We start from the raw sequence: 14,729 nt of genomic DNA, 5'->3' as shown, positions 1-14,729 counted from the left end.
TATCTCTTTTCTCTATTCATATGGTCACCATCCTAGTTCAGACACACATCACCCTTTGCCTGATCTATTGTAATACTTGGTCCACTGTAACAAATTCTAATTATTCTCTCAGTATCCAACTTTTCTTCTATCCAATCTATCTTCTATAAGATCTCCAGTCTTCTTGATCTATAACTATATCTTGTATATATCTATATATTGAGCCACTGGACTCAGATGGCTCTGAAGGGAAAAGAGAGGCAAGTGATCTTGTACAGTCCTCCCTTACTTGCATGTCATATCATCATCTTTCTGATGTCATGGTCCTCTTCCAGAATGAAGGACAAACAACAACAACAAACAATATATCTTCTACAATAAATACAATGACAAAAAATGTTTTGTGATTTATCAGAATCTCCTACAGAAGGTTGAAAAACTAGAAGTAAAAATCATCTATTGCCTAGAAGTTGCTGCTTATATCTCCTATCCATACCCCTAACCCATGCCATTCCTCAATCTAAGGCAAGCCTTTGTAGACTAGGAACAAAGCCTGGAAAAACATGCAATAGAGAGGTTTTTTGTTTTTTTTTTCCTGAGGTAATTGGGGTTAAGTGACTTGCCCAGGGTCACACAGCTAGGAATTATTAAATGTCTGAGAACAGATTTGAACTCAGGTCCTCCTGACTTCAGGGTGGGTGCTCTATCCAAGGTGTCACTTAGCTGCCCTGAAATGGAGGTTTTTAGTATATGAAGTCAACCTACATAAGTACTTATACATGGTGTGTCTATATAATCTCCACTTTTTCTAACTCTTTTTATATCACAAACCTAGCAAATCAATAAAAATAATTTTTAGCCATAAAAATTATACTTGCAGTCTAGATCTTTACTTTTGCTGGAACAATGAGAGAATTCCAGGCTTTTGGTTGGCTTTTCTGGTCTGGGAACCAAAGAAAGAGAGAGACTCATAGGCCAGGACTCCTGCTGTGGGATAGGAACATTTGAAAAGGAAGTGACCCTCTCCTGAAACTCCAGAGTTCCAAGGCAATAATAAATGTTGGCTGATTGTGCTGTGTGAATAATTCTCCTATGTGAGGGGCAAGAGGAATTTTTAGTACCCTTGGTCATGTTGAGATAGAATTTGTCATTAAACCATGGAACTAGCCCTGATATGGTGTTGATTGGCCCCAACACTGAATTCCCAATTCCCACAAAAGCAAAACAGAAGCTATGGTATAGTTCCCAGATGCTTTTGGAAATATTATCATTTAATATCTACTGATTCTAAGACCCTGCAGACTAAGATAAATGAGAGCCTGAAGCACTCAGAATCTATAATAAATGATTTATAATAAGGATAATATGACATGAGCCTACAGGGAATAAACACAGTAGCAGATAAGAGTGATAGAATGGAATGAACACTGGATTGGATACTCATGATCTGCGAGTTTTGTCATGTCATTTAAATTCACTCTGAGGCTCTGTTTCCTCATTTGTCAAACAATGGGATCAGACAACAATGTCTATATGGTTTCAGCTAATTCTAGATTTTATTGAGCTATTGGTCTTATTGACCCACTTGAATTGGTTTGATTTCTTAGATAACTGTGATTTGTGCATTTCTTTTGAATATTTACAAAGAATTGCCTCTAGAGATATGAAATCCCAACAAACCAGATTAAAAAGAAGGTATAATACAGTGAGAAGACTGGGTTCAAATCCTATCTATTTCTTTGTATGGCCTTGGACAAGTCAGTTAATTTTTCTGAGCCTAATGATCTGATCCACAAAATGAAGATAGGCAGCTAAGTGGCACCATGGTGCACCGAATCAGACCTGGAGTCAGAAAGATCCATCTTTATGAGATCAATTGTAGCCTTGGACACTTACTAGTTGTGTGGCCCTGGATAAGTCACTTAACTCTATTTTCTTTAGTTTTGTCATCTGAAAAATACTAAATACTGAGCTAAGGGCTGGACATGCTTTTGTTTCTGTTTGTAAGAAACTTGCTCATGAGTGGAATCAGATTCTGAGAATTATAGTGTGTGAATAATGAACCTTATAGATAAAATCAACTTCACCCAAGGTGCACAGATGCCAGGCTTTGAAATCATTGATTCAAAGTAAGTTTTTAGAATGCAATTAACTCTATTCCCTTTCTGGGTCCTGCAGCCTCACCTAATGGCCAAATTATTGGATGAATCATATCATCCATGTAGATATAAGCAACAGCAATAAGTTACTGCTAGAAAAAGGGCAAGTGTTTTTGTGTGTTTTTATTCAAGCCTCAAAGAATCAATTCCATTTTTACACAGAAGAAATACACAAGCTGAGGTATTGTGGCAGTCTGCATCCTGTAATTTTGAACACAAACAATCCTGGATTTCTATGCACAATAATAAGGGATCTGTACCATCATATGCTGGGTAGATATTGCCCCTGAGAAAATCACCAGGGCTGCTGCTATCTTTCCTCCTCACTTTCCAATAAATGATTCTGATGAGAACTAACTTTGAGGCACAGGTTAGTCAAATCAGAGTTCATAAGGTTTTCTGGTGAGAGGAAGAGCAGCCAACTCTGGTAGGTTCCCTGAGATAAAAAGCTTAAAGATCTAACTGGTCCTTAAGGTAAGCTAACTAGTCATCCCCTTGAATCCTTAAGGACACTAAGAATACCGCTACCTGTAAGGACACTTCAACAGAAAACAAAATGCAATGTCAGGGATAAATTTATGGGATCCCCAACTAGGGAGCATCTGTTATGGGATACTAGCACTGGCAATACACTCTGGAAGACCAGGCAGAGTTTCTATAGATGAATGCTGGAGAAGTAGAAGGCTGGGTATAGTGAGAGAAATCCATAAAACATGGAGAGTTGCTATATTGCTTTGACACTGTGAGAAATCTCACACTTTCTCAAGAGGGAATAAGATTGTATGAGAAAGAGTGGACTGACAATCTGAAATACTCTCCTAAGCCAATTTACTGAGCAATAAGTGTCCTGGTTCAGATTGGCAAATTTCCAGTGCAAGGAAAGCCAATTTTGAATGCAATGAATCTTATGTGCTCAGCAAGAAGCTACCTCTTGAGACAGGGGTTGGTGTGGATATGGTTTTTTGTTTTTTTTTTTTTTTCTGATTTGTTTTCTTCCTTTTTAAAGGGCACAATAGACCAATTGTGTTCCCTAGTAAGGACTTTCCTTTTGAAATATAAACAAGCAGAGTTTTCCTGATCTGACCTAGATTCAACTGTGGGAGAGTGGAATTGTTGCTAGGGTGGGGAGAATGGGAAAGGAAGTTAGCATAAGACTAGCATGAATAGGGAAGACATGCTGGAGAGTGCTTTCAGTTCTTTGGAAGAGAAGGAAAATAGCCAAGTTTGACTTGGTGTCACCAAGTTCATGGAAATGGGACCAAAGCTGTCTCCCTCTATATGCCTTTGCAATAGTTTTGACAAGCCTTCTCAATATCTTTCAAGAAGTCTGGAACTCCATTCTGTAAAAAAAAGAAAAAAAAATTAAACTCATTAATTTTGCATTCTCATCCAACAAGTCTAATTTTCCATACTATTCTTCTGATTATCACCAGAGACCCAAAGGCTATAGAAAGCAAAAATTCTTCTGATTTCAACAGAAGATGAGTGCAGAATATGGTAAAAATACAATGGAGTCAGAAGACCTGGATTGGGATAACTGCTCTATAATATATACATACACACATGCATACATATATACATATAAAACTTAAATCCATTGTATGAAGTCAGAACATGCTCAGATGTCAAAAACTAATATGTATAAAATATACATATATGTGTACATATATAATACATATACATATATGTGTATATAAAACTGATATCTACTGTATAATGTTGGAAAGTCAAAAACTCTCAGATGTTCCATTTTCTCATCTTTAAAATGGTAAAGGTGGGCTAAATAACTTATAAGATCTCTTCCAGTTCTAATTTTATCGCCGTATAGCCCCAAGAATAAGACTCTATAGGGAAAGCTACAGAAAGGAGCAACATGAAAACTGGAAAACTGGCCAATTAGTGAAGTGTGATGGGGACTGTTCAGTCTGTTTTGTTGGCATTAATCTACTAACTAAAGGAATCATCTGATTGCTTCTAATAAATACATTTTGAAAGTATGACTACTTCTACCAAATTGTTATTATTTTGATTATGAAATTACTATTTTAAATTGGATTATTTATGCTAGTTATTTTCTTAATGCTGAATAGTATTTGCATACCTGGTTTAAGTCTAATTTTATTTAGGGAACTTTTTTATTTTGTTTTGAGGAAGTTGGATGTATCTTGTTGTCTTCTTGCTATAATTTTATTAAACACTGCAAAAAAAATAATTCATAAGCGATAGTGATCTATAAGAAGTGATTCTTAAAAAGGCCCCAAGAGCCTTTCAGGATGAGTGTGAAGTCAAAACTACTTTAAGAATAATACAAAATTATTTTAATTTCTAATATAATAATAATAATATCAATTAATATAACCCATATGCCAAAAGCTTTTAGGATCCTCAAAAATGTTTAAGAAGAGGGTCCAGAGTCCAAAAGTTTAAGAACTACTGGTCTCTAGTATTCTCTCTGCTTTATCTCTCCCAAGTTTAGGTATTAATGCTATAATTGTTTCATAAAAAGAAGTCTATGGATAGTGCCAATTAGTGGTCATTAGTAGTTTTTCAGTTAAGAATGTTTATAATATGTATATTGATGGTTCTTTAAATATATCATAGAATTTGCTTGTTAAAATATCTGTACAATAGTTCCACTGTACCCTCCCTCTGCAACTTCTGGGTAGTTTATTTATGGCTAATTCAATTTCACTTTCCAAAACTGAGCTATTTAAACTCTCAGTTTCTGATTTTGTTCACTTGAATGTTACATTTTTGTCATTGATCTATTTCCTTTAATTCTTGGGTTTTTAAAAATTTTAATTGTGATTTTATTTAGTTAACTTTTATTTTATTCTCAGATTTTCTTCTCTTTTTGGAATTAGATGAGTTAAATATTTGTTTGTTTTGTTAGTATGGATGTATGTATATAGATATATACACAAATACACATACATACATATATGCATATGTATGTTTTGTAAGTTTTTAAAATCAAAGCTATTTTAATTTTATAAAAAAAATATATTTTGTTTTTACATTGTTTAACTTTCTCCCCATATCACTTTTCTTCTCTATTCCTAAGAATCATCCCATGTAATAAACTTTTAAATTAAAAAAAGAAAAAAATCAGAAAAACTAATCAATACATCAAAATATTCTAAAGAAAAATTAGTTCTACCACAAATATTTCCATATATATGGAAATTTTATTTGTATTTATTACCTCCTGGAATATATGGTATATCTATTGGTATTTATATGGTATATATAGGATATTTATGGGGTATATTTATTAGGATAAAGGACTATCTAGGTCCAAATATGTGAGCATTTTAATCACTTTTCTACATAATGCAATATTGTTTTCCAAAATGGTTATACCTATTAACAACTTCACCAATAAAATATCAGTGCCTCCCATCCATCACTGATTATGCCCATCTTATATGATTTTGACAATTGCTGGGTATTTTTTTTTATTTTCAGTTCTTTTATTATTAATTATGTGGATCATTCTTTCATATGGTCTTTGAGAGCTTATGATTCTTCTTTTGAGAATTTTTACAACTTTTGACTATTTACCTATTGGGAGATGGTCTTTGGATGCACATACATGAATATGCATGCACACACGTGTGTATGCATATAGGTATATATTTTACATCCATTCAAAATGGATTGTATAACTTTAATATTAAAGATAATACAATAAAATAAATAGAAGTAAAGCAGATCACATGCCTTTCACAGTTATGAATGAGAGATGTACTCTTAAACAAACAAAAAATAGAAGCAGCTTTCTTGCTAAATCTCCATGCTGATCTATGTGTTTTATTCATGTTTCCTAGACAAATTCATATTTTTACAAAGGATTTGGTTGTTATTCCTGCTTTTTACATTTATTTGCAGTTTTGTGTAAATGTTCCAAATGATACTGAGAAAAACATATATTCTTCTGCCATCTCATTTAGAAGATAACAGTGTTATTTTGTTTAATCCTAAAATTTCCCTTTTGGTTAGATTGTCCAAATTTGAAAGGGGGGAGAAAAGGAAAGAGAGAGAGAAACAGATAGAGATAGAGACAGAGACAGAGACAGAGACAGAGAAAGAGACAGAGAGAAGCAGAGAGAGAGATAGGGAGACAGAGAGAAACAGAGACACAGAGACAAAGAGAGACAGAAGAGGAGGAAAAGAACTATTAAAGTCTCCTAGCATTATTGTATTATTGTTTATGTCCTCTTGCAATTCAAAGAGTTGTTACATCCCATCCTCTAATCTTAAATATATGTCTATGTCCTAATGAGTTTGGCTCTGATTCTGGTCTCACAAAAGCAGCAGCAGGAACAGAAACTATATTTTTCTTATTTGTATCCCCAGTACTTAGCATAGTGCCTGGTACATAGTAGTACTTAATAAATTTTTTTACTTGAACTGTATGTACTGTAGTGAAAATATGCAAATGCACACACATGCACACATACACACACATAAATATTCATAGTTACATACATACACCAGACATATACTCCAGCAATCACCAAATTGTATTCTGCTCCTAGTTACTCAAGAGATATTCTACATAATGGTCTTCCTGTGTCAAAGATGACCAATTATCTCAGGTTTCAAAGATTGCCAGTATTTGTCAAACATTTTTCCTCCAGTGTCTTAGAGGCTCACCTTTGCTGCCCAGTTGACAAGCCAGGATGGAATCATGCCTCCAGGGTTATCATGGTAGAACATGGAAACTAGGTGGAGAGGCAGAGAAATGGTAAGGAAGTAAAAAGAACAATTCAGAAAAACAAAGAAACTATAGTGAGATACAGAATCAAAAAACTGTGCTATTCAGAATGGGTGCCGATATTGCAAAGGAAGGAAGCATCTAGGGATGAAGATTACTTTTTAATAGTTTTTTCCCCAAAATTAATCTTTATAAATGGTCTCAGAATCAGCAACAGGTGGTTTCAAGTCTTACCTTTGACCCAAACTAGCATGTGCCCCTAGACAAATCACTTCTCTATGCTACTAGGTAATTCTCTAAGACTTAAAGTTTAAGAACATGAAACCTGTCTATTTTGATAGAGAGATATTCCAAGAAGCGTTCCCTCTACCAATTAAACCACATATTCAATCATTTCCCCCTGCCCTAGCACCCCTCAAAAAAATACAAAAACTAAAACAAAACAGTCATTAGTTCAATCTGGTTTGGACTTGTGGTTTCATTAATGTGATTTCATTATGTCTAAGCACCTATCAACAAGACTAATAAAGATTAACCTGAAACACAGTCCTAGAGAGATGCCTCTAAGGAACCTGCCCAGGTCAGTATGAATCAGATATAGGACTTAAACCCAAATCTCTCTGGTATTAATCCAGCCCTCAAGTCCTCAAATTATGCATAAATCTATACATACAAAAAATAGGTAGGTAGATACATTTAGGGATTCACAGAAGAATTTATATATGTATAAATTCTTCTGTGAATCCCTAAATGTACAAAGATAGAGAGGGAGAGAGAGGGAGAGAGAGATGAATAGATAACTGTTCCTGACTGCATTTCAGGTTTTCTTGGCAAAGATACTAGATTATCAAGCTCATTTTACAGATGAGGAAATTGAGACAAACAGGGTTAAGTGTCTTGTCCAAGATCACCCAGCTAGTAAGTGTCTGAAGCTAGATTTGAATTCAGACAAGTCTTCCTGACTGCAGGGTCAGAGCTCTATCCATCTAGCTGCCTAGGAGATAGAGATACATAAAAATAATATTTTGATATAATTTATTTCCTATATAATCCTATATATTTTATTTTATGCATTTAGAAACACCGTATCAAAAAAAGGGTCTAGACCAGGGGTGGAGAACCATTTTTCTGCCAAAGGCCATTTGGATATTAATAATATCATTTGCAGGCCGTACAAAATTATCAACTCAAAAACTCAAACAGTGAGAGGTTTTTGAACCTTGTTTTCAGCTCATCATTGCCTGTGATTGACTTGACATGGCCAGACCAAATGGTTTCAGTGGCCTTATAGATTCATCTTCCTGAGTTCAAATCTGGCCTCAGACATTTAATAGATGCATGACCCTGGCCAAGCCATTTAGCCCTGTTGGACTCAGTTTCCTTCTCTGCAAAATGAGCTAGAGAAGGAAATGACAAAGTATTTTAGTATCTTTGCCAAGAAAACCCCAAATAGGAGCACACAAAGTCAAACAAGATGGAAATAAATGAACAACAACTGTAGCAAAATTTTAAAAGCTGAAGTCAGTAGGACCTGAGTTCAAATCTATTCTCACACAATTAAGACTTCCTAGCTGTGTGATCCTGGGCAAATCACTTTACCTCAGAAAAAAAAGAAGAAGAAGAAGAAGAAGAAAATAAAAATAAAAATAAGTTTAAGTATGTTAATGAATAAAAGTAACATCCTTGATGGTAGAGTATTCCATAAATATTGATACTAAAAAAATAATAAAACTCCCTGAATATACATTCCTGTGATATATATTATGCAAATTTATAAATATGCCTCTTGGCATATTTAGGATGTAGAATAAAACATGAATTTTCATACACAGCCAATGTATATATTTCCTTTGCTCCACTATGCGGGGGTGAGGGGGAGAGGAAGCATGTAAAAGAGGATTAAAGAACATCAATAAAACATACAAAGCATACTATTAAAAACAAAGAAATACCAAAGGGGTTATAAGCATTAACTTTGTTACTGTATGTTAGATTTAATATGCACTTAAAACAAATAGGTAACAGAAGTCCACAGTTTTATCATAATCTGTTTTGGTTTTATTGTAAATTGAAATATTCATGTTTGTTGATTAAGTTAATTTTTAAAAAGAAAAGAAAATTCCAAAAAGAACAAAAAAGATCAGCTCTAGTGCAAAAGTCAGAAAATGGTAACCTTCTGAAGCCAGAAGACAACGTTATAGGGCTTAAAGTACTATCCTAAAGACAGTTGAACTTAGGTTCAAATAAAAATGAGATAACATTGTGCAATGCTTTGTAAACCACAGAGAGTTATATAAGATCTAGCTTATTAACTTTTTAATGAAGTCTCTCAGGTATCTCTAAGACATACCTACTAAAGTAGGAATGAGTGGAAATCTGCATTGTGAGGAGTTCTCACACACACAAAAAAAAGTCACAACTCATTGATACATTCACCTTCATAAGAAGAGACATTAACATTCCCATGGATTCAGAAACATTCCTGAATTTCTTAGGGATTGCTTCATTTTCATACTATTTGTATATGAAATGACATAATATAAGTGCAAAGCTTCTTATACTGTGGGTCACAACCCCATATGGGGTGATGTAACTGAATGTGGGGGTTGTAAAAAAATTTGGAAATTGTAAAAGATATAAAATATTCCTCTAAAATCTAATTATTTTATGTAAAACTAAGCAAGTATTCTCATTAGCATGTCTATTTGTTTTTATCTTTAATAAATTATAAAATTATATATAGTACATACATACCCCAAATAATAGTTTTAAAAATAATTTTCTTTATAATGTATTATCAGTAAATGTTTGATTTATGGACTTTTTATATACCTATTATGTACCTGGAGTCATACAAAAATTTCTCAAATGACAAGGGGTCATGAGTGGGAAAAGTTTAAGAAGCCCAAATAGCATATAGGAGGCTGCCTTCAAAGTCAGAAATAGCTAGATTTAAGCCCTTCCAGTGACACATTGATTAATAAGCATTTAAAAAGTGACTAATGTGTGATATAGGTCTATGAATATAATCTCTCAATACTCCCAGTGCAACTCTAGGACTCCAAGTTGTAAATGACTTGCTTATCTGTGTCACTAAAGAGAATCATTACACTGATGAAATCATAGTTCTAGAACAAACAAAAAAAAATGTTTGGAAAGTACTGGAGTGTTACAAGAGTTTTGTTTTTGTTTCTTTTTTCAGTAAGGATGTAGATGGGAGTAAGAGAAAGCAGATTTTTTTGTTAAATGAAAAAAATATTTTTAATAGAAAGCCCTATAAGCTTTGCTCTATTTTCAGTTCATCACAAGGGCATAACTAAGAAACAAATGCCTCATTCTAACACTGACAACGGCAGCTGTTTTTACCTTTGCACCCCTTCTTGCCATCACTTTCAATCACAAGGCTTTGCCTGTAATCTTTGACTCGTATGATACCATTCTTCGTTGGAATTTCAGGCGTGAAGAAGCTCTTAGCCAATATTACATATACTGTCCGCCCATTTAAATCCAGGTCTCTCCTGTCCCGAATATACACATACTGTGTTGCAAGTTAAGGAGAAAGATCCTGTTCGGTTTTGCATATATATGAGAATGGAAAGTCAGTAGACAAAATCCAAGCCCCCTATAGTTCTACATATCTGATCCAAAAAGACAAAAGATCATGTCACTGACTTGTAATTATTCTCTGTACTACTTATTTGGTTCTTGGCACAAAGACTTCAAGACAAAAAAAAAAAAAAAAAAAAAAAAAGACCTTAGAAGCCAATTTAGTCTATCCACATTATTTTTTCATATGAGTTAGCAGAGGCTCAGAGGGGGAAATACTTTACCCAAGAACATACTGAAGATAAGGACAGAGCTGGGATTTGACTCAAAGTCTTTGGATTCCAATTCCTCATATTAATTATTTTTTTATATTGTCTCCTCAAACAGAATGTAAGCTATTCCAGGGCAAAGATGGTATCTCATTCTTTCTTTCTTCTCCTCCTCCTCCTCCTTCTCCTCTTCCTCCTCCTCCTTCATCTCCTCCTTCTTCTCCTTCTTTTTCTTCTTTCTTCTTCCCCCTGCCCAGGGATATACACATAGCTAATTTGTGGTTGTTAAGTCATTTTTGAGTCATGTCTAACTTTTTATGACTCAATTTAAGAATTTCTTGGCAAAGATACTGAAGTGATTTTCCATGTCCTTCTCCAGCTCATTTTACAGATGAGGAAACTGAGGCAAACAAGCTTAAGTGCTTTGTCTACCATCACACAATTAAGTGTCTAAGGCCTGATTTGAATTCAGGAAGAAGAGTCTCCAGGCCCAACACTCTATCCAATGTACCATATCCCTACCCTAGAGATCATAATAGCACTCCCCCAATAGAGTTATTGTGAGAATCAAATGAAATAATATTTGTAAAAGAACACAGTCTCTAGAGTTTATTAGATATGCAATAAATGCTTACTCCCCTCCTCTGTATCTTTGCAAAGCCCCATCAATGAATGACTAGGTCTTATATACAAAGAAAAGTTAATGAATGGAAAAATAACTGATTTTTCTATATTCTCTTTTTATTCATCAAGAATGAGAAAGTCTTTTGTTGGGTAGTTTGCCACTGATTATACAGCATCTCAGTGCACCCTCTTTTGTCCATTCATTCATTCACAAAGCCTTTTATTGAGAAACTGCCCTACCCATAAGCCTTTTGTTAAGGTGCCAAGAGGTAGATGATAACCAGTAATACCTGCCTCACAAAGTCATTGTGAGGACTGGCTGAGATAAAAAATGTGAAAATCTTCATAAATTATCAAGAATTATTTCATACCAGTAGGTTGGGGGGCCATTTAGATCTTGTCTTTTTATTCCTAGTAGATGGCATAGTGCCTTGTACATTGTGTTATCAACTGTTTGCTAAATAGAATTATGATGACGATGATACATGCTCTCAAGAAGTTTATAGTTTATGCTGTGGAGACACACATACACACGCATATGCACATGCACAATTAATAGGGAATAATTTCATCCAGTGACTGGAGGAGCACTAGATCTGAAATCAGAATACCTGGGTTTGAAAGTCCCTCTGACCACTTTTTTTGCTACGTGTCCTCAGAAATGTCATCTTACCTCCAAGCATTTCAATTTCCTCATCTGTAAAATGAAAATACCCACCTCATAAGGCTATTGTGAGGATCAAATAGCAATAGTATATGAAAAGAGCTGTATAAACAAACAAGTTAGAATAAATGCCAGCATTCATTCAGCCAGCATTTAAAACAATTACAACCTGGTTTCAATCTGCACTCCCAGTTTTATTAGATATTACTTCCCTTCACTCCCAGCTAGTCTGCTAGCTGTTCCTCACACAGGATTTTTTATCTCCCATTTTTATTATTTTGCTGTCCTCCCATGGCCAAGATGGGCTCCTTCCTTTCCTCTGTCCACAGATTGCTTTAAGTACTACCTTTTAAAACACAATCTTTCCATATCCCTTTAGCTATTGATATCTTGCCCAAGCCAGAATATCTTATAATTATTTTGTATGTATGTAAATACTAATAAATATATACACATGTATGTGCAGATATATATATACACACATATACATACACACGCACACATACACACACACACACATATATATACATACATATGTATGTATGTACACACACACACAAAGACTGTGAGCTCCTTGAGGAAAAGGACTGCTTCATTTTTTTAAAGTTTCTAGTACCTACCACAGAATCTAACATAGAAGAGATACTTAAAACTTGTTTGCTAATTCATTAATCATCAACATTATAATTCAGGACAATATCTGATTTATCATCTGATCACCTATCATAAACAAGGTATCATTCCCAATGGTATAAAGATACAAAGACAAAACTAAATAGTCTTTACCCTCAAGAAAAATTCATTCTGACTTGTACCTGTGAGTACAAGCAGAATCTTTTGCACATTCCTAGGAGTTTAAGACATGATTATTGAATGTTTGAACAAATAAGTGAATAAAAAAGTTCTGAAAGACCATGAAGGAAAGCTTAAGCAGAGTGGAAGAGGCATGCGTCCTCTGAGAGCACTTCTTAGAAAACAACCTTAGTTATTACCCAGAGGTCTTGCAACTATAGATCTTTTAGGTTGATAGCAGGACACATTCCAAAGTTTCCAGGCACATGACTTACAACAATTTCAATAGAGGTACCCTTGATATAATATATTGTAATAAATGACCAACATTTATTAAATCCTTGCTGTGTGAAATAAGGGGTATTTAGGTGGATTAGTGGCTAGAGCATGAGGTTTGGAATCAGAAAGACCTGAATTCAAATCCAGTCTCAGACACTTACTGTGTTAACCTGGGCAAACCATTTAACCTCTAAATAGAGGTTAAATATTTACCTTGGAGGCAACTAGGTGGCTCAGCAAAAGAAATGCTTGGCCTAGAGGCAGGAAGACCTGAATCCAAATCTGACCTCATTTACTACTTGCAAGTCACTTAACCTCTATTTGCTTTAATCCACTGGAAAAGGAAATGGTAAACCATTTCAGTACCTTTGCCAAGAAAACCCCATGGACAATATTGGCATGATATAGTCCACAGGTTCATAAAGAGTCAGACAATGCTGAACGACTGGACAAAAATAACAAATGTAAAAGGAACCATACTAGTTGCTAGAAGATTGGGGGTGTTGTTTTTTGTTTGTTTGTTTGTTTGTTTGTTTATATATTTCTTTTGGGACCTTACCTCGCCATAGAAAATTCCTTGTTAAAGACATTTTTCACCAAAGCAAATCAGCAGCTGTTCAGGAACTAGAGTCTCAGGGGACTGTCTAGGGATACAGAAAGATTTAAATGACTTGCCCAATGACACCAGCCAGGATGGGGGGGGGGACACTTGAATCAAAGTCAGCTCTCCATACACTAAGTCATGTAGCTAGGTTTTAGAAAGACAAATATAAAAGTTCTTGTCTCCTTTAGAGTCTGACTTTCAAAGAAGAATGTTAAGAAATGTCATCTATAGCTGAGAATTCCCCAAAGTCACAACTACATTTGATGATTCCAAAAGAACTCATAAATAGCTCACAAATGAGGTCGTTTGGTACTTCTGTTTAAAAGGATACATCTCTGTTTGACATGGGAAAGGGATATTTCACTTCCCAGTAGACGACCATCTTTCCATGGATCTCCATTTCATAGAGTTCTGTAAAACAGGAAAGGAAGAAAAGAAATCAAAAATACTCTTTGGTCTTATTTTCCAATTGACAGGTGTATAAAAGTTATGAGATTATAAGCTTTAAGAACAGAGACCTTAGAATCTTGGAGTTCAACTCCTTGAAAGAGAAGGAAAGTGATATTGAAAGAAAGAAAGGGACTTGTCCATTGTTATACAATTATTGTGTGATAAGGGCTCAGGTTCAAACATATGTCTTCTGACTCCCAATATAATAATAAAAGAGAGAAACATTCAAATGCTGGGTCTACCTCCTTCAGAAGGCAGTATCAGAAAGTATTAAGGTGAGGGCATATTCTAGAGATCACAAAGATCTCTTTCAATCATTAATAATTAATAATCATTAATAATGATCCATGACTATGGAACTCTAGAAAGCATTGAATCGATTATACCATAAGAAAAGTAGTCCATATAGAAAACAGGTAGCAATGAGAATAGGTTGGGGGGGAAAGAAATTAAACCCAAAATAAAGTATACACAAGTAAATTAATTTCTCAGTGCCCAATATAGTCTTCCTAAGACTGTTTATGATAGATGAATTCCTGATGTGGCTTATAATAGATGTTTAATAAATGCTTATTGATTGGTTGGCAGAAGGAATGTCTCTACTGGGATTTCTCTACATGAAATCCTCTCCCCCTCTCCTTCA

General features: G+C 34.6%; 1 protein-coding gene across 1 annotated transcript in view; it reads right to left on the bottom strand.

Moving 5' to 3' along the window:
- Positions 1-2,246: 2,246 nt before the first annotated feature.
- The window catches only part of PCTP (phosphatidylcholine transfer protein), a 70,005-nt gene continuing 57,522 nt past the window's right edge, over positions 2,247-14,729 (bottom strand). Inside the window, exons 3-6 of the mRNA XM_074261846.1 lie at positions 13,968-14,047; positions 10,225-10,396; positions 6,798-6,865; positions 2,247-3,478 (exon numbers count right to left, since the gene is read on the bottom strand). Coding sequence (XP_074117947.1) covers positions 3,413-3,478; positions 6,798-6,865; positions 10,225-10,396; positions 13,968-14,047 — 386 coding nt within the window. The 3' untranslated portion in view covers positions 2,247-3,412. The remainder of the gene's footprint in view (positions 3,479-6,797; positions 6,866-10,224; positions 10,397-13,967; positions 14,048-14,729) is intronic.

Source organism: Sminthopsis crassicaudata, chromosome 4 (assembly GCF_048593235.1).
Source record: "Sminthopsis crassicaudata isolate SCR6 chromosome 4, ASM4859323v1, whole genome shotgun sequence".
Taxonomy (NCBI): domain Eukaryota; kingdom Metazoa; phylum Chordata; class Mammalia; order Dasyuromorphia; family Dasyuridae; genus Sminthopsis; species Sminthopsis crassicaudata.
Note: the sequence above shows the minus strand (reverse complement) of the source record. Positions and strands in the feature narration are given on the sequence as shown.